The sequence below is a fragment of the Narcine bancroftii genome, chromosome 1 (genome assembly GCF_036971445.1).
Source record: "Narcine bancroftii isolate sNarBan1 chromosome 1, sNarBan1.hap1, whole genome shotgun sequence".
Lineage (NCBI taxonomy): Eukaryota > Metazoa > Chordata > Chondrichthyes > Torpediniformes > Narcinidae > Narcine > Narcine bancroftii.
Window position 1 is genome coordinate 78154160 of NC_091469.1, and position 19940 is coordinate 78174099.

At 39.7% G+C, this 19940-nt stretch overlaps 1 protein-coding gene across 5 annotated transcripts in view; it reads right to left on the reverse strand.

Annotated features, from left to right (window-relative positions):
* Positions 1 to 19940, reverse strand: part of pcsk5b (proprotein convertase subtilisin/kexin type 5b) — a 430761-nt gene that overhangs the window by 66209 nt on the left and 344612 nt on the right. For all 5 annotated transcript variants that reach the window (XM_069930561.1, XM_069930563.1, XM_069930567.1 and 2 more), the window contains 2 exons: positions 18946 to 19014; positions 2795 to 2837 (listed from right to left, as the gene is read on the reverse strand). In XM_069930561.1, the coding sequence (XP_069786662.1) occupies positions 2795 to 2837; positions 18946 to 19014 (112 nt within the window). The remainder of the gene's footprint in view (positions 1 to 2794; positions 2838 to 18945; positions 19015 to 19940) is intronic.

Genomic DNA, 19940 nt, shown 5'->3' on the forward strand with positions numbered 1-19940 from the left:
AGTGGCATCACATGTGCATAGGGTTTGAAAGAGCTTTTGGCATATTGGCCTTCATAACTCCAAGAATTGAGTATAGGATTTGGGATGTTATGGTAAAGTTGTATAAGACATTGGTGAGGCCAAATTTGGAGTATTGTGTGCAGTTTTGGTCACCTAACTACACTATTAATAAAATTGAAAGAATGCAGAGAAGATTTACTAGAATGTTGCCTGGACTTCAAAAATGAAGTTACAGGGAAATGTTAAATGGGTTAGGACTTTATTTCCTCAAGACTGGAAGAAAGAGGAGAGATTTAATAGAGGTATACAAAATTATGAGGGGTGTAGATAGAGTAAACATAGATAGGCTTTTTTCCACTAAGGACAGGTGAGACACAAACCAGAAGAAATGGAGTTAAGGGTGAAAGGGGAACATTTTGGAGGAACATGAGGGGGAACTTCTTCGCACGAAGAATGGTAGGAGTATTGAATGAGCTGCCAGATGAAGTGGTGAATGAAGGCTCATTTTCAACATTTAAGAAGAATTTGGACAGGTACATGGATGGGAGAGGCATGGAGGGCTATTATCTGGGTGCAAGTCAGAGGGACTATGCAAAAAAAGTTCAGCACAAATTAGAAGGGCTGTAATGTTCTAAAGCCACCATTTATTGAATGGAGTGATTTATTAAGCATTTCTGGGGAATATTAAAAGGTATCTATGGTGGTGCTTATGGAAGAGAAATAGAGATGCGGGAAGAACTCATCCAGCCAAGCAGCATCTGTGGAGAGAAACCGGCTGACATTTCAATATGCTTCATCAGAATTGAAAAAGAGAGAAAACAAGTTTTTCTAAGTAACAAAATTGGGGAGGGCAATGGATGGCACAGAGGAGTGAAATGATGGACAGTCATTGAATGGACAGATTACTCCCTTTTTCTGTGTAAAATGCTGCCAATGTTCTGAAGTCCACTTGATGTTTTGAAATGTAGAGTAGGTCAGAATAGACAGAGGAAAATAAAAGGGAGACGGAAGAGTCATGTACAAACGTCGAGTCCTGATAGAGACAGAACAAGCAAGTGAGCTGAAGTCAGGGAAATTAATATGGAGTCCTGCAGGCGGGTACTGTGCCCAGATGGAAAATAGAGTTGTGCCTCATGGTAACAGTGAAGGTGGCTACAGACCAGAGACGTCCAAGTGGGAGTACGATGCTGATTTAAAATGCAAGATATATAGAAGTCCAGGGTCAGTCCAGAAGACTGAGGTTGGATGCTCTGCAAAGGTATCACTCATTCTGCATTTGGTTTTTCCAGTGCAGTAGAGACCCACACTGTGAAATTTGAATATAGTAGACTAAATCTGAATTGTTTAGGTTCCTGAATAGTATGAAGAAGTAAATGGACAGGTGTTCATCTCCAATTACAAACAATGGCATTGTAGGACAGAGAGTGATGGATGAAGACAGGAGTTGAGGTCAGGGAGGGACCGAGACCAGGGAGTCACAAATTGAGTTGTTCCTGTGAAATGCAAAAAGAGAAAGAAATAACTTGTGGTGGACTTTTGTTGGAGCTGAGGAAAAGTTGTATATCCTGGTCTGCTCAGTATGATTCAACATCACCTAAACTTCACAACACTGGCCACATATTACACAGAAAAAGGAGTTTATGGCTGTCCATCAATTCACTCCATGACTCACATTCCCTTTCTTCCACCCATTGCCCACCTCAACTTCCTCCCTCTTTTCTTTTGAAGTCAACTGGTTTCTCTTCCCACAGATGCTACTTGAGTGGCTGAGTTCTGCTCATATGTCTATTTTTGTTTTGCCTTCCAGCTTCTGGAGTTTTACTAGCTTTCCATGGTATTTGTAGATCATAATACATAATAGGGGCAGATTTCATTCTCTGAAGGATATTGGTGAACACAATTTTTTTTAAAACAATAATTTCATAATTTAATGGCCATCATTGGTGATACAATATTTTTTTAATTTCAGATTTATTTGTGATATGATTTGAGAGGTCATCTTCTCCACAGTGTACAGATGCACTGAAATTCTCACTTAATTAACTGCTGTCACATGAAATGACTGCAAGCACCTGGCTCAAAGGGCAATTAGAGGGAGGCAGTAAGTGTTGTTTTGCCAGTGATGTACCAATGAACAAATAATATAAAGCTTCAAAAGTAGCATAAAACTTCCAAAGAGTCACCAGTCTCCTATTTTTTGATAACTGAAAGCTTGCAACCTACAGAGTCATTGAGAAGTACAGTGCAGGAGCATGCGCTGTGTCCCACCATGACCATTCTGTTTTCCTTATTTATACTAACATTTGTCTGTATTGGGACTGTGTCCTTCTGTGGCCCTGCCTATTTTTTGAGTTTGTTTAAATGCTTTTAATCATAATAATTGGATCTGATTCTTCTACCATTTTTGGCAGTAAATTCGTATAAAAATCTGAATCTCTGTCCCCTTTGAAGCTCCTTCCTTGCCCTTAACTTATGCTTTCTTGTTTTTTTTTTACACCACTATCTTGGGAAAAAATTATTTACTACACCTAAGCTTCACTTGCTCTGATGAACTTCTAAGAGGTCTCATCCGTTCTCATTTCCTTCAAACCAAGGAAAACAAGCTGTGTCCATCTAATTCCTAATCATAATTGAAGTCCTCCTATCCAGGCAAAATCCTGGTGAACCCTCTCCGCAATCACATCCTTCATTTTCCTCTGGAACGATATTGCAGACTTTGGGTACTTGTCCAGGATCTAAAACACAAACTCCATGCTCTGAAACAATACATTTGGATAAAAAAAATGCAACTTACAGGTAAGATCCTTTCTTACATGATATGCACATTCTTGGATCATCTGCAGAAAAAAAAAAGATTATACTTCAAGTTCAACTTTATTATCATCTAACTGTCTATGAGCAACTAGATGAAAGAGCGTACTGGCTTCACTAAAAAAAAAGAATTTGTCAAGTCTCTGGTGACAATCCCTTTCGATAGCATTGAGAGAAGAGGCATGATTTTTGATACAAATTGCAAGAGAATTGAAGAATATCCCCATTTGCTTTATGCAGTAGCCACAGAGAAAGAAGTGACCTTTCCCTTTAGAATGAGAGGTTGAACAGTCAGGAAGATGCACTGCAGCAAGGGGTAGGAAAAGCAGGACGATGAGTCCTCATTTTGCACAAAGTTAGTTCTTTCTGAAACATTAGTCAATATCGGAAGAAAATTTTCATAAAGATTGGAATTGTTCAGCAATTCCAATTGTCAGAGAGCAGAAAATAGTTTTACTTGCACGCAATAAATCCATTTTTATTTTGCTATTTTCTCCCTGAGATCTGTTCTGTATAGCTGACTCCAGTAATCACTTATAAAAAGGTGCTTGAAAAGCAAATAACGGAATAGGCTGGTCTTGACAGTGATCAACCTCTTGTTGTATAATTATTTTTTAAAATGCTGAAAATTCACATCTTGTTAGGCAGCATTATGTGGGAAAGAAATTATTATTTGAGGAGCTTGAAAATGATAAAAATATGCATTTTTATTTCAAATTTTCAGTATATGAATCCTTTGATTCACTCTCCTGGTTTGCTGTACCATTTAGTTTGGGTGCTTTGTCAATTATTCCTCATGGGTAGTGCAAACTAATCAGATTAGCAAGAAAGTTTGCTTGTGGCTTTGGTAGAAGGGATGCTACTCCTGATCTACAAACCATATACTTGATCAGATTGCCTTCATTTGCCCTCGAGTGCTACGTTTACCAGATAGTTGAAGTGAGCGTCAAATCAGCCTTTCCAACTGCATCTAAGAATCTGATTTAAATAGTACAATGGTAAATCACATCTGAAGAAAGAGGCACAAATACACCATTGCCTCAAATAAAGAATGTGGAAGATTGACATATGGCTTTGACTACACTGTACAGTTTCGGTCCCCATAACCTTCTCCCACTGACGTGCAATTGTTACAAGCCCAGAGGACTCATAAACCTAGCAACAATAGAAATTCACCAAGACAAATGGTTACTTGAACAAAAGTTGCTTTTAATTATCTTTAAACATGAAAACAGGATCAAACTCTAACTTATTACAATTAAATTAACTTAACCTAACTTAAACCCCTTATAATTCTAAGTGCACGTGTATGTAATGTGTATGTAAGATCAGAAAAGTTCTTTGATTCACAGTCCAATCTCACTTCTCATTCCTCCAAGTTCACCAGTATCAGGCAATTCTTATACTGTGCACAGAATTTAACATTTATGAATTTCACTAGGCTTTGGTGCATGAAAGGTAAATGGTTACCACTCAGGAAGGTTCTTGTCAGTTTTCAGAGAGATTTGTTGTTTGTTGGACACCCACAACTGATCCCTTGTAACCAGCCACTTCAGTGTCTTGCTGAAGAAACTTGCCCCATCAGGGTTTTCTAGATGATAATGTCTTTCTCTCAGGTCACCAGAGAGTTCCTTTTTTTTCTCTCTTATTTCAAGTGAAATATTAGGCAGCCAGTTCTCTCCTCTTGCATGAACCACAAGGGCTTTGATGAGGCTGAACTAAGCACTCATAACCTGACTTCAAAATGAGGTTTTCCACAAGCTTGCCAGGTTGTCTTGTTCCAGTTCTGTAAAGCTGCAGAACTGATCTCTCTCTCTCAGAGCCTGTTTTACTCTCTCTGCTTGCAAAGCCACATGACCCTCTTAGAACAGTATGTTCCACTCCAGACAGCCTGCAGCTCCAATGAGTTCTTTCATCTGTTGCCTTTTTGTAAACAATAATCCATTAGTAAAGTCTCTTGGGCACTCTCCAAAGCTTTTGCAAATGCTCTTGGCGTTGGCCTGTCTAGCATGAGCAGAGCTCCAGTATTTTAAATAAGATCTGTTTTAAAGTGTTTGTATGTGACCTACACTAAAAAAAAAACTGTCCCATCTATCTCCCAAAAACGTATATATAATCTGTCACACAATGAATTTACAATTAACAGCTTTAAACTCAAATGGTAAGTTGTGTGGAATAGAAATCACCATTTTAATGAAGATGTTAGCAGTTTGTGAAAAGTCTAGCCATGATAGGCTGAAAAGATTTTATTTGATATTTAAGATATTCTAGTTTTGGGAATGAAATGCAAATGAATATTACTTCTGACATTGAATAATTCTTATTGAACTGTCGCAATTATATGGCTTTAAACACTGCAACCAATTGATTAACTTCCCATTCGACATTATTTCACCATCCATCAATACAGCCTAAAGTAGCATTTATATCATTAGTGATATCTAAAGATTGCTAGGCAATTTTTATCAACTTCACTGGAGCACTTTTATTCTAAATTCCTAAATCAACCAATTTATCTTTTAATTGGCTTCTTCTATTTATTTCAGCACAAATGCTGCTCAGAAAAATAAAGTATATTATAAACATCGTGATAACTGAAGAAAAAATAATTTTGGAAAGAAAGAAGTTGATCATTTGATCATGTTTAAAGAATAAACATTTTCATATTTCTTAGATCTGATGTTGCTAAACATGCTATTCTATTTCCTGCTATTCTGCAGCTATTTAATAGGATCTGGGTATACAGTAACTGCAGTGCATAATACTGGAAGCTTCAATTAGTAGCTTTTGTGCAATAGATGGTTGGAAAGGAAATTTGCTCTGTTATTTTCTAATTATCTACAATTGTGTATTTCATAAGCGTCTCTCAAAGAAAAGTGATCAAGAACATACAAGCCATTTACACCAGTGTTTCTACAGATCTACTGCATTGTAGCTTTGACCAAACCCATCGAAACTCCTATGATGTGTGATTGATGACAGGCACCTGCATAATGAGTTACCCAATGAAAATTCTGATCTTTCTTTTTTTTAAGGGGAAAAAAAACATTTTGCAAAATGCTTGAATATGCTTAATTTCATTGAAAAGTGATTGTACAGCAGTAAACAGTTTAAAATTCATTTTCACTGAGAGCATGGAGATATTAGAGCATCTCCAATTCAAGAAAATAAAAAGGAACTCATTGCCTTAAGCTTGATGAGCAAAGCAGGTTTTTGCTCCACTATGTCAATGGTTAGAGGGAATTAAATATCATAATGAGTAGACTCATGCTGAACAATAATGCTTTGCAATTCCTGACTGTCACCTGTGTTTTCATTTTTATTAAAATTTTTCACTATTTGAAATTTCTCTTCTTTTAAATATTATTATTGAGTTTAACATAATAATCCACATACAAGTTATTAATATAGCGAAGCAAATATGATAACATATATTGGGCATCTTTCATTTCGAAGAAGACACGTTGTTGTTCAGTTCATCTATGGACATGAAAGTGACTTTGCAGTCCCGGTCTGGAAGCGCAAATCTAGTGAAGGCACTGGAGGTCCGTTGTTGTAATAACATATATATATATAGCATATAATGAAAATAAATGCACAATACAACAAATTTTAATTTTCATCCCTAATTGTTAAATGTGATTGTTTGTTAAAATAAGTTAAATAATATTGTAGCAAACCTCATTATACCTTAATAGAGTATCTAAAAAAAAATCAAAGGATAATAATTAAATCCCATAAATCCACTTACCAAAAAAGAAAAAAACCCTAAAACTAATAAAAATCTAACCCCTCCCTCTATTCAAGGTTACAAGTAAAAGATGGATCAAGTTGCAACCTCCAGAAGACAGACGGATCAGCACTGGAGAACCCATATCACCTAAAACTGCCAGTTATGATAATATTCTATAAATGGGCCCCAAATCTTTTCAAACTGAAACTTTTTCTCTTTAACATTATACCTAATTTTCTCTAAACTTAATATATCATTACACCACTGTGCATGAGTCGGTGAGCGTTCATCTTTCAATTTCTTTAAAACTGCTCGTCTGGCTACCTCAAAGCAATTTCATGTTGAGTTTCAGTTTTCTTCCACTAGATGGCAGACAACTTTCAGTGTTATTCCACTTTTTTTTTCTTTGGCTTGGCTTCGCGGACGAAGATTTATGGAGGGGGTAAAAAGTCCACGTTAGCTGCAGGCTCGTTTGTGGCTGACAAGTCCGATGCGGGACAGGCAGACACGATTGCAGCAGTTGCAAGGGAAAATTGGTTGGTTGGGGTTGGGTGTTGGGTTTTTCCTCCTTTGCCTTTAGTCACCCACTGGCGGTGGTCAATGTGGCAGGCACCAAGAGATTTCTTTAGGCAGTCCTTGTACCTTTTCTTTGGTGCACCTCTGTCACGGTGGCCAGTGGAGAGCTCGCCATATAATACGATCTTGGGAAGGCGATGGTCCTCCATTCTGGAGACGTGACCCATCCAGCGCAGCTGGATCTTCAGCAGCGTGGACTCGATGCTGTCGACCTCTGCCATCTCGAGTACTTCGACGTTAGGGGTGTAAGCGCTCCAATGGATGTTGAGGATGGAGCGGAGACAACGCTGGTGGAAGCGTTCTAGGAGCCGTAGGTGGTGCTGGTAGAGGACCCATGATTCGGAGCCGAACAGGAGTGTGGGTATGACAACGGCTCTGTATACGCTTATCTTTGTGAGGTTTTTCAGTTGGTTGTTTTTCCAGACTCTTTTGTGTAGTCTTCCAAAGGCGCTATTTGCCTTGGCGAGTCTGTTGTCTATCTCATTGTCGATCCTTGCATCTGATGAAATGGTGCAGCCGAGATAGGTAAACTGGTTGACCGTTTTGAGTTTTGTGTGCCCGATGGAGATGTGGGGGGGCTGGTAGTCATGGTGGGGAGCTGGCTGATGGAGGACCTCAGTTTTCTTCAGGCTGACTTCCAGGCCAAACATTTTGGCAGTTTCCGCAAAGCAGGACGTCAAGCGCTGAAGAGCTGGCTCTGAATGGGCAACTAAAGCGGCATCATCTGCAAAGAGTAGTTCACGGACAAGTTTCTCTTGTGTCTTGGTGTGAGCTTGCAGGCGCCTCAGATTGAAGAGACTGCCATCCGTGCGGTACCGGATGTAAACAGCGTCTTCATTGTTGGGGTCTTTCATGGCTTGGTTCAGCATCATGCTGAAGAAGATTGAAAAGAGGGTTGGTGCGAGAACACAGCCTTGCTTCACGCCATTGTTAATGGAGAAGGGTTCAGAGAGCTCATTGCTGTATCTGACCCGACCTTGTTGGTTTTCGTGCAGTTGGATAATCATGTTGAGGAACTTTGGGGGACATCCGATGCGCTCTAGTATTTGCCACTAGATGGCATACAAATGCCATCAAAAGTTTTCAGACAAAACTTTTAGTCCATACATACGAGAAAGGACAAAATTATTGAAAACATTTTGAAATAGTGAAGTCACTTTGGGAAGTGAAAGTGATCAATCTCAGAACGCAATCAATGTTTAGCCATAGACTAAGTGAAATACCACAGGGCAATGCTTTAAAAAGTAATGGAGTGTTAATGGGGCAACTTGCCTGAACTGATGAGTCAAGCACAAATATAGCATACACTTTTAGAACAACGCGTCTTTATTTTGCGAAATGAGAATAGAACATAAATCTTGATTTTTTTTTTGTCAGAACAAGATGTACTTGCTTCAGCAACCTTTTTTTTATATATAGACATGAGGCCTTTTCAGCCCATGAGTCTGTGCCGCCCAATTACACCCAATGAACCTACACCCCCCTGTAGTTTCGGAAGGTGGGTCGAAATCTGAGCCCTGTGCAGACACAGAGAGAATGTACAAACTCCTTACAGACAGCACAAGATTCAAACCCTGGTCCCGATCACTGGCACTGCAAAGGCGTTGCACGAACCGCTACGCCAACCATGCCGCTTGAAAGAAAAAAATTTTATATAGTGTCGAGCATGGCCCCAGGATGTTCCAAAGTTTTTCCACAGCTAATGTTGTCAATATTACTATCTGGAGCGGAAAATGTACAAAGGAAGTTTCAATTTAGAGTGAAGGGAGATCTTCAACATTTGATAACACAGTATCATCCAGTATCACCCTGGAAATATCCCTTCTTTTGCTCTCATGTCTTAGTGTAGTGCTGTATATTGTGTTCCCCTTTCCTTTTAATTCTGAAGTAAATTTTACATCTTGGCTGTATAAAATTTGAGAAGCTAAATCTAGGCTCTGTCTGCCAACCAATTAGAAAATAAAAATCCAAGTATAATTTTTTTGAGCAGTAGGCCTCTCTCTTGATAAAATTCCTACACCCTAAAGCACAAATCGTTACAGACTTAATACGAGTGGATAGGATGAGAACAATGTTTCTGTGCTGTGTAATTAATGCTATGACTAAATATTTACCCTTTAATGATTAAAACATATTCTCCAGTCATTATTTGCAGTTTACATATTGAATCAATTTGTTTTTCCACATTAGTGATGACTAAAACTCAAAAGGTACTTAATTGGATGGAGATGCATCAGGATCCTCATTGATTATCAACACAGGCACACCCCAAGCATGTGTGCTTGCTAAACCCCATGACTGTGTGGCCAGGCACATCTACAAGTTTCCCAACAACACTACAGTTGTTGACAGAATCAGAGACAGCAATGAGGAGGCCTTCAGGAGGGAGGAAGAGCAGCTCGTCGAATGGTGCAATGATAACAACCTTGCACTCAATGTCAGCAAAACCAAGGAGATGATTGTGGACTTCAGGAGGACATTAGGGGAACACGACACAGTCCTCATTGGCAGGATCAGTAGTTGAGAGGGTCAAGAGCTTCAAATTTCTGGGTGTCAACATCTCCGAAGATCTGTCTTGGAGCCATCACGTTGATGCAATCACAAAGGCGACTCGCCAGCAGCTAAACTTTATTAGGCATCTGAGGAGATTCAACATGTCACCGGAGATGCGTGTAAGCTTCAGAAGGTGTACCATGGAGAATATTCTGACTGGTTGCATCACAGCCTGGCATGGAGGTGCCAACTTTCAAGAATAAACTGCGATGGTTGTTAACTCGGCTTGCAACATCACAGGCAGCAGACTCCACTCCATCGAGGACATCTACACGGGGAGGTGTCTTAGGAAAGTAATCTCTCTCCTTAATGACCTCCAGCACTCAGCCCATGCCTTCTTCAATTTGCTACCATCAGGAAAAAGGTTCAGGAGCCTAAAGACAAGCACTCAACAGCACAAGAACAGCTTCTTCCCCGCTGCCATCAGATTCCTGAATAATCAATTATTTTATCAACCAAAGACACTGCCTTATTTCTTGTGCACTATTATTTCTTATAGTGATGTAGTAAGATGGTATAAAATGAATGTACAAGTATGATGCTGCCTGCCGCAAACCACCAAATTTCATAATTTGTTCATGGCAATAAATTCTGATTCGGATATATAATGCTGGTATAAAGAGTTATTCTGAATATGGCAAATAATACTTTCACTGTTCTACTATTACTGAATATGGCAAATAATACTTTCACTTCTTCGTCACTTTTGACATTTCCTCTCTCTGGCCATTCACTGAACATTTTCATCCTCTCTGCTCTCTCTACTATCTTTGCACCTCAGAGACAAACATGGCTCGTCTCTGACGTGGCACATTTCCGAAACTCAAAATACTAACCTACAGTTGCTCCCAATTTGCTGAGCATTTCCAACAGTTTCAATTCCAGGTCACTACAAAATCTCAGCTGAGATGCTGACAAAGATGCTAACTCAAGCCAAGCTTTTTGAGTACAACCACAGTGGCATCTACATTAAGTTATGGGAAATTGCTCAGATGTTTCCTTTGTTGCCAATTACAGCCCTTCCCAATTGCTATTTTTCAAAAAAATCGAGTTAATTCACAATTAATTATCTACATAAAGAAAACTGTTCAAAATCTCTTCACACCTTTAGTATCTGTACATTTCTATTACTGTACATTGTTACATTCATTTTATGTTTACTCCATTGTGGCACCTTAACTGTTACTCCCCCATTTCTGTTTTGTTTGAGGGGCTTCCTCTTAGTCATAGCCTCTCAACTCTGAGTAATGGAAGGACTCTAGACTACGGCAAAAGGCAAGGGTTGTCCTCACTGCTGCCTTTGCATTTACTCACTAACAACCTGAGCACCAGTGCTCAATTGGATGCCATTAACACCAAAATAGATTAATGCTGACGAAGGACAACAGAAAGATGTCAAAGTTGGGCAAAAATCGCAAATGGAATTCTGGAGCAATTGGAATTAACACGATAAATGGGAATTAACACGATAAATGGAAATGTACTTAGAAAAATAAAGGAAGATAGGGACCTTAAACTGCACGATGGCTTTGCATCCAGGTTTGCAGATGATATGAAGATAGGAAGGGGAAGGTAGTTTTGAGGATACAGGGATTTTAATGTACCATTATTTAGTCCAAAATACACAGGACAAGAATTAGGCGATTTGGCCCATCAAGTTGGCCCCACCATTCCATTGTGGCTGATTTACTCATTCTCCTGCCTCCTCTGATCAAGAACTTATCTTCTTCTTTGGCTTGGCTTCGCGGACGAAGATTTATGGAGGGGGTAAATGTCCACGTCAGCTGCAGGCTCGTTTGTGGCTGACAAGTCCGATGCGGGACAGGCAGACACGGTTGCAGCGGTTGCAGGGGAAAATTGGTTGGTTGGGATTGGGTGTTGGGTTTTTCCTCCTTTGCCTTTTGTCAGTGAGGTGGGCTCTGCGGTCTTCTTCAAAGGAGGTTGCTGCCCGCCAAACTGTGAGGCGCCAAGATGCACGGTTTGAGGCGATATCAGCCCACTGGCGGTGGTCAATGTGGCAGGCACCAAGAGATTTCTTTAGGCAGTCCTTGTACCTCTTCTTTGGTGCACCTCTGTCACGGTGGCCAGTGGAGAGCTCGCCATATAACACGATCTTGGGAAGGCGATGGTCCTCCATTCTGGAGACGTGACCCATCCAGCGCAGCTGGATCTTCAGCAGCGTGGACTCGATGCTGTCGACCTCTGCCATCTCGAGTACTTCGACGTTAGGGATGAAAGCGCTCCAATGAATGTTGAGGATGGAGCGGAGACAACGCTGGTGGAAGCTAGTTCTGCCTTAAATATCCCCAATCACTTGGCCGCTACAGCAGTCAGTGGCAATGAATTCCACAAACTCACCAGACCCTGGATAAATAAATTCTTCCTCATCTCTGTTCTGAAAGGACATTTTGTGTTCTGAGGCTGCGCCCTCTGGTCCAGACTCTCCCATGATAGGAAACTTCCTCTCCACATCCACTCTTTCTATATTCAGATGGAAACTAGACAACTCTGGGAATCAGCCTTGCAAACCTCCGGTGGAACCTCTCCAATGCCTATAAATCTTTCATTAGATATGGAGCCCAAAAATCCTCATAATATTCCAAGTGTGGTCTGACTAATGCTGTATAAAGCCTCATTATTACATCCTCTTTTATATTCTGTCCCTCCCCAAAAGAAATGCTAGCATTCCATTTGGCTTCCTTATCACCAACTCCACGTGCAAGTTGATTTTTAAGGGGTCTTGTATGAGGACTCAAGTCCCTCTGGACCTCTGATTTCTGCACTCATTGCAGAAAATAGTCTATTCCTTTCACCAAAGTGCATGACCATACATTTCTCTATCTGTCATTTCCTTGCCCAATCTTCCAAACTACGACTTCTTGCAGACTCAATGCTTCTACAACACTACCTGGCCATCTTCCAATCTTTGTATCATCCATAAACTTTGCCACAAAGCTATCTCATCCATTATCTAAATTATTAACATATAAAGTGAAAAACTAGCCCCAGCCCCAAGCCCTCTGGAATACCACTGGTCACCAGTAGCAATCAGTAAAGCCCCCTTTTATCCCCAGTCTGTCCCTTATCAGTCAGCCAATCAAGCTAATATCTTTCCCGTAAAACCATGGCTCACATCTTGTGTAGTAGCTTCATATGCGGCACCTTGTCAAAGGCCTTTAGAAAATCCAATAAACCTCATCCACTGACTCTCCTTTATCTATCCTTCCTGTTATTTCTTTTAAAAATTCCAATAGGTTTGTTAGGCATGATTTACCTATCTGTAAACCAAGCTGATTTTGACCTATTTTACCACGTACCTCGGTACAATGAAACCTCATCCTGTATAACAGATTCTAACATCTTACCAACTACCAAAGTCTGGCTAACCAGTGTGTCCTCCTGTCTTTTGCCTCCCTTTCTTGAAGAGTGAAGTAACATTTGCAATTTTACAATCCTCTGGAACCATCCAGAATCTAATGATTCCCCAAAGGTCACTACCAAAGCTTTCATAATTTCTTCAGCTACCTCAGTCAAATCCTTGTGGTGTAGTTAATCAAGACCAGATGATTTGTCCACCTTCAGACTAAACTTTCCCAGCAGCTTCATCTACAAACACTTCTACCCCTTGGCACTCTTGAACTTCTGGTACACTGCTAGTGTCTTCCACAGTGAAGGCAGATGCAAAATACTTAAGTTAATCCGCCATATCCTCCATCATATCTCCCCAATGTCCCCCTTGCCTTTCTTATGTGCTACTTATGTACCTGAAGAAATTGTTTACATCCTCTTTCATATTGATGGCTAGTTAGGTTTGCATTTCATCTCTTCTCTCCTTGTTGCATTTTTAGTTGTCCTCTGTTGGCTTTTAAAAGCTTTGTAATTTTTTTGTTTCCTAATAATTTTTGCTTTTTGTGGTCTTTGACGTTCTTTGTCAGCCATAGATGCCTCATCCTCCCTTTAGAACACCATCATTCTTGGGATGAATTTGTCCTGTGCCTTCTGAATTAATCTCAGAAACTCCTGCTCCACCATCATCCCCTCTAGCGTACACTTCCAATCTACTTTGTCCAGCTCCTCTCTCATACCTCTGTGGACCACTTTATTCCACTGGTATACCTACACTTCTGATTTTAGTTACAACCTCTGAAACTGCATGGTGAATTCCATCATATTATTGTGAAATTTTATATTGTGTATAGATATGTTTTAAAGGAGATAAATTGTGGCAGGTTTTTAGTGTAGGTCCCACACAAACACTTCACATCACAGATCTCATTTAAAATGCCAGAGCTCTGCTCAAGTCAGACAGTCCAGGCTCTGAGTGCCTTTGCAGAAAACTTTGAAGAATGCCTATAAGGATTTCACAAGTAGGTGTTAATTGGTCAGGCTGTGGAGTAATGGATTATTGTTTTAGAAAGCAACAGATGAACAGACTCGGAAGATTGGGTCCGGTGTCGCACTTTGCTGTTCTAAGAGGTTCATGAGAGAGAGAAAGAGAGATATCAGTTCTACAGCTGCAGCTGGACTGGAACATGACAAGCTGGCAAGCTTGTGGAAAAACCCCATTTTAAAGACGGGTTGTGAGTTCTTAGTTTAGCTTGTTCAAAGTCCTTGTGGTCTGTAGAAGAGGAGAGGACTGGCTGTCTAATGTTTCACCTGAGATAAGGGAAACAGAAAAGGAACTCTGTGGTGACCTGAAAGAAAGAGGTTATCATCCCTGATGGGGCAAGTTTCTTCAGCAAGACACTGAAGTGGCTGATTGGAAGGAATCAGTTTATGTGTGTGTTCAACGAGCAACAAATTTCCCTCTGAAAACTGACAAGAACCTTTCTGAGTGGTAACCATTTACCTTTCAAGCACCAAAGCCTGGTGAAATTTATAAATGTTAAATTCTGTCCACAGTATAAGAATTTTCTGATACTGGTGAACTTGGAGGAATGAGAAGTGAGATTGGACAGTGAATCAAATACTTTTCTGAACTTACACACACATTACATACATGTGTTCTTAGAATTAGAGGGGGTTAAAGTTAGGTTAAGTTAATTTAATAGCAATAAGTTAGAGTTTGGTCCTGTTTTCATGTTTAAAAATAATTAAAAGCAACTTTTGTTTAAGTAACCATTTGTCTTGATGAATTTCTATTGCGGATGGGTTTAAGGGTCCTCAGGGCCTGTCACATTATGATCACTGCCTCCTAGGGTTCCTTTTCCTGTAGCTCCCCATGAACTCTGGTTCAGTACACAACACCTAATCCAGAATTGCCATTTCCCTGGATGCAAGAGGAAATCTGCAGAGGGACCTGGACAAGTTGGAAAAATGAGCGAAGAATTTAAAAATGGAATACAGACCAGGGGAAGTGTATGCTCGTGCACTTTGGTAGAAGGAATAAAGAAGTAGACTTTTCTCATTTGGGGTGGGGGTGGTGGTGGGGGGGGGGAAATTCAGCAAGCAGAGGTCCAAATGGGACTTGGGGTCCTAGAGTAAGATTTTGAAGGATGAGATGGTAGTAAGGGAGGCAAATGCAATGCTAGTGTTCATTTGAAGAGTACTGGAATATAAAAGCAAGGATTTAATGATGAGACTTTATGAGGCATTGGCCAGACCACATTTTATGTATTACAAACAGTTTTAGTCCCCATATGAAACTAATGATGTACTGGAATAGCAAAGGGTCTAGAGGAGGTTTACGAGAATGATTGTAGGGATAAGAGGATTAATCTTTGAGGAGCATTTGATGACTCCGGGTCTGTATTTGCTGGAGTTTAGATGGATGGGGGGGATTGCCATTGAAACATCATTGAAGAGCGAGAGAATGTTTCCAGTATTGGAAGAGTCTGGACTAGAGGGCACAGCTCAAAAAGGGAGTCCCTTTGGAATAGATAAAAAAAGTTTCTTTAGTCAGGGGGCGTGAATCTGTGGAATTCATTGACACAGATGACTACAGAGACCAAGTCATTGGGTATATTTAAAGCAGAGGTTCTTGATTAGAAGTGGCATCAAAGGTTATGGGAGAAGGCAGAAGAATGGGGTTGAAAGGAAAAATATATCAGCTATGATTGGAATGATGAATGGCCTAATTCTGCTTCTGACTTAGGTCCACAGATTCCTGAAGGTAGATGCAGATATACAAGTTGGTTAAGACGCCAAATAGGATCAATGGCTTTATTGCTAAAGGGACAGAGCACAAGTCCAGGAAGATCATGCTAGAACATTAGATAGGGCATCACTGGAATATGCTGTAAAATCTGATCTCATGGTACAGAAAATATGTAATTTTATGACAGGGATGGAGAGAAATTTATGCAGATGTTACCAGGGCTAGAACATTAAAATCAAAAATAGAGACCGGCTACATTGCTATTATTTCCTTTGGAATAAAGGACACTGAAGGGAAGATTTAATTGAGATTTACCAAATTATTTAGAACCTGAAAGAACAAAAACAGACCTCTCCATCACAGAGAGTTCAGTAACAAATAGTCATAGATTTAATGAATAACTAGGGTGTTTTTTGAGAGAAGTTGAGAAAAGAAATATTTCATTGAGTTTAGGATATCAAAAGATCACTGTTTGCAAGGAGAATGGCAGTGTAAATTCTTACCATATTTAAAAAAAATCTGTGCTAGTACTTGAAACTTTAAATGCCACCAAAAGCCAGTGTAGGATTGGGCTAAACAGTTCTTTTCTGGCTGGCATAGACACCTGAGACAAAATGATCTCCTTGCAGCCTGAATATTTCTACCAGTTCACAAAGAGAGCAGAGAAGAACAGGTATAGACACAGTTCAAACATCCACGTCTCACTATTCAATATTCACTCTTGCTGCATGCGGATATTAGGACACAGCAGATGTTTATAAAATCTTGACAATATTGAGAACCTCCAAGAGAAAATTCTAGAAAGAATAAGGTTTAAAATCAACTTATTTGTACTTTTTTTTTCCTAATGTTGCATGGAATAACAAAGATATTGAACTGCAAACTACAATTGATTATTTCTATTTTAACAGAACAGAACGTTGATTTGAAGAATCCTGCAGAATGAATAAAGGGCAGCTATTGGAATATGAAAGAAGAACTACATTACATTCTTTCTGAAAGCTCATCTCACCTCATGTTGTGGATGACACCAACATTGTCAGTATAGTTGACAGTGGGAAAAGTGATCTAAGTTTACCGCAGGACATAGATCAAGTGGAGAAGTGGGCCAAGGTATGGCAAATGGAATTTAACGAAGAATGAGGTGATACATTCTGGTAAGTCAAATCGGGACCAGACTTGGAACAGTAAACAGCAGGGCTTTGGAGGGTGTTCTATGTAATGGATATTTGTTAATATTAATATTTAGGTTAATGTTAAGCTCTATTTCTTATAAATATATCTCATGTTAGTTGTGGGTTGGTTACTGGGTTACACACACTGGTCACAGTACACTTACAGAGAACCATTGTACTCAGAGAAGACCGTTCATTCTCAGAGTCGGAGTGCCTAGAAAGACCAGGCTAATGGATCTGAAGTGGGACTTAATTATTCAAGAACAATGGTGTGTTTGCTTTATTAAAAATGGAAGTATCTAAGTACTCAATAAGAACCACTAAAAGAAGAGGTCTTGAAAATGGCAAAAGTATTTTGCAGAAAGGAAACTGATAGCCATGTGGTTTCCAAGAATTGGGACTGGTCTTGTTGACAATGGAACCCTCACATGATTTGGAGAATTATGTTATCGAATTCAGACATTTTTGAATTAGTTTCAGACGGTCAAAACCCTGCGACACACACAGTCTTGTAACCTTGTAGAAGGTGGGATTGAATTACAGTCACCAGAATACTTGCTGTGATCTGTTACTTCTAAGTGGGGGGGGGGGGGGGGGGGAGGGGGGGAAAGAGACACACAGAAGAAGTAGATTTCAAAAGAGAAGTTTATTTCTAACTATCTCTTTAAGGTAAAGAGGACAGTCTCATCATTTAGAAAACAGATTTCCAAAATCTTCATTCCAAAGAAAAAGATTAGATCATGGGAAAACAGGTATTGTATTCTCCTTTTCACAGGAGATACATTGATGGCTCAGAAGATGGTCACTTCTATTTAAAGAACATCCCAAGGACAACTCATAAAAGGAATTGTGAGTTTCAAGAGGCCTGAAGATATGATATTTAAAAGCACTTTATAAATATTCTGAACTGAAAATTTAAGACCTTCAAGCAAGACTAAAATTATGCTGAAGTTTTAAATATTGATTTTTCAGAGTGGAACTTTATCTCACACACACACACACATGCATACTTTACATTTGCAAATAATGGTTTTACATTTAGAGATAATTAGGAAATATTAAGAAACTATCATTTTGAATTTACCATTGCTTGGTGATTTTTCCATTGCTGTTCCTTGTTATTACTAACAAAGTCCCTTTAGTCCCAAACAAAATTATTAGTTCATGACCTTGTGGTACAGTTTCATAGTTCCTTGAAAATGGTGACAGGCATACACAGGTGTATGGAATATTTGCCTTCACCAGTAAGGGCATTGATATAGGAGTTGGGACATCATGCTACAATTGTACATGATGTTGGTGAGACTGCATTTGGAGAGTTGAGTGTGGCTCTGGTTGCCCAGTTATAAGAAGGATATCATTAAGTTGGAAAGGATGCAGAATAGATTCACAAGAATGTTATCAGACTGGAGGGCTGGAGTAATAAGGAGAGACTGGATAAACTGGGACTTTTCTACCTGGAGCATAGGAGGCTGAGGGAGACCTTATAGAGGTATATAAAATCATGAGGTGCACAGATAAGATAAATAGTTACAGTCTTTATCATAGGGTAATCCTAACCAAATACCACAGATTTTAAAATGACCCAAGAGGCATCTTCTTCACTCAGAGCATGGTGGTTATGTGAAACAGTCTGTGGGAAGAAGTGGTAAGGGTGGGTACAATTGCAATGTTCAAAAGACATATAGACAAGTACACAGAAAGGATAAGTTTAAAAAGATATCGACCAAAAGCAGGTAAGTGGGACAAGGTTATATTGACAACTTGATCAGGATGGTTCAGTTGGACCAAAGGGTAAATTTCAATGTGGTCAAACATTCTGATTCTTAATAGGGTCAATACACACTTCACCATCTCCTGATTTGGCTTTTGTATCTAATATCTGGACCATATTACTCAGGAGTGTGTAATAGTACTGTTCCAGCTGGTACAGTTGAGTTAAGCAAGTTAGGCCAAGAAGCATTTTATCATTTTGTATGTTTCATTCTTTTATAGCTTACCTAATAAACATTTCTCACATTCATCTGCACACTGAATGCATTCTTCATTGTAGGGATCTGCAACTTCACCTGTGGAATAGAAATACAGGATTTATTTCCTAATTTAACTGTGAGCCATAATGTTATTGCAAATGAGGCTTTCTTGGCATTGAGCTGTAAGGATAATATTTAAAATACCTGACCCACTTTAATGTTATTTTACTGTTGTCATTGTGGAGTCTTACCATTTTCACGAAAAGATCAGTGGGCAGAACTCCACGCCTGCAGTGTTCACTCATCCTGTCATGCACAGATCCCACCAATAAATCACCTTTAACTGTAAAATAAAAATCTGCCACGATCAAAGCTAATGAATGCAAATACCATCTGATGATCTATCTCCTCCTAAAACTGTGGACACCCTGTGGAGATGACACTTGGGAAAATACATTCACAAGATTTTGATAATGATGAGGGGGAAGGGGAAGGTGAAATTAGCATGCTTAAAGTGCCTAGATGATGAAAGAGAGGCTGTGGGTTAAGGGGCAAGATTAGAAATGAGCATCCCATCAATCTCAGTGTTTTCATTTACCCACGTGGCACAGTCTCTATGGTATCCAAAGTCTCAGTTGACAAGCTCTATCCTCCACGAGAACTGGTTGGGACCCCCTCCAATCCACTGTGTGATAAGCTACTTTCTGTCTTTGGAGAAAGAAATGATTGCACTGCAGTAGTGTGCGTGGAGTGTGGGTGTGTTTTTGATTAACTGTGTGTGTCAGTATGGGAGAATTGAAGAGGATTGAAGTCTGTCCACACAGACCAGAATGAGAGAGACAGAGTTGTGGGACTGACTGGAAAAGGTGAGGCCATGCATAGTGATGGAATTGAACTTTTTGGATACCCAGAGCTAAGGTGGGTAAATCAGCTGCTTCTCCTTAGGTACAGGGCAGTTAGTGAAAGGAATGAATGTTCATGTTGGATACAGACAAATGCAATATCTATGGTTTCAAGTTCCT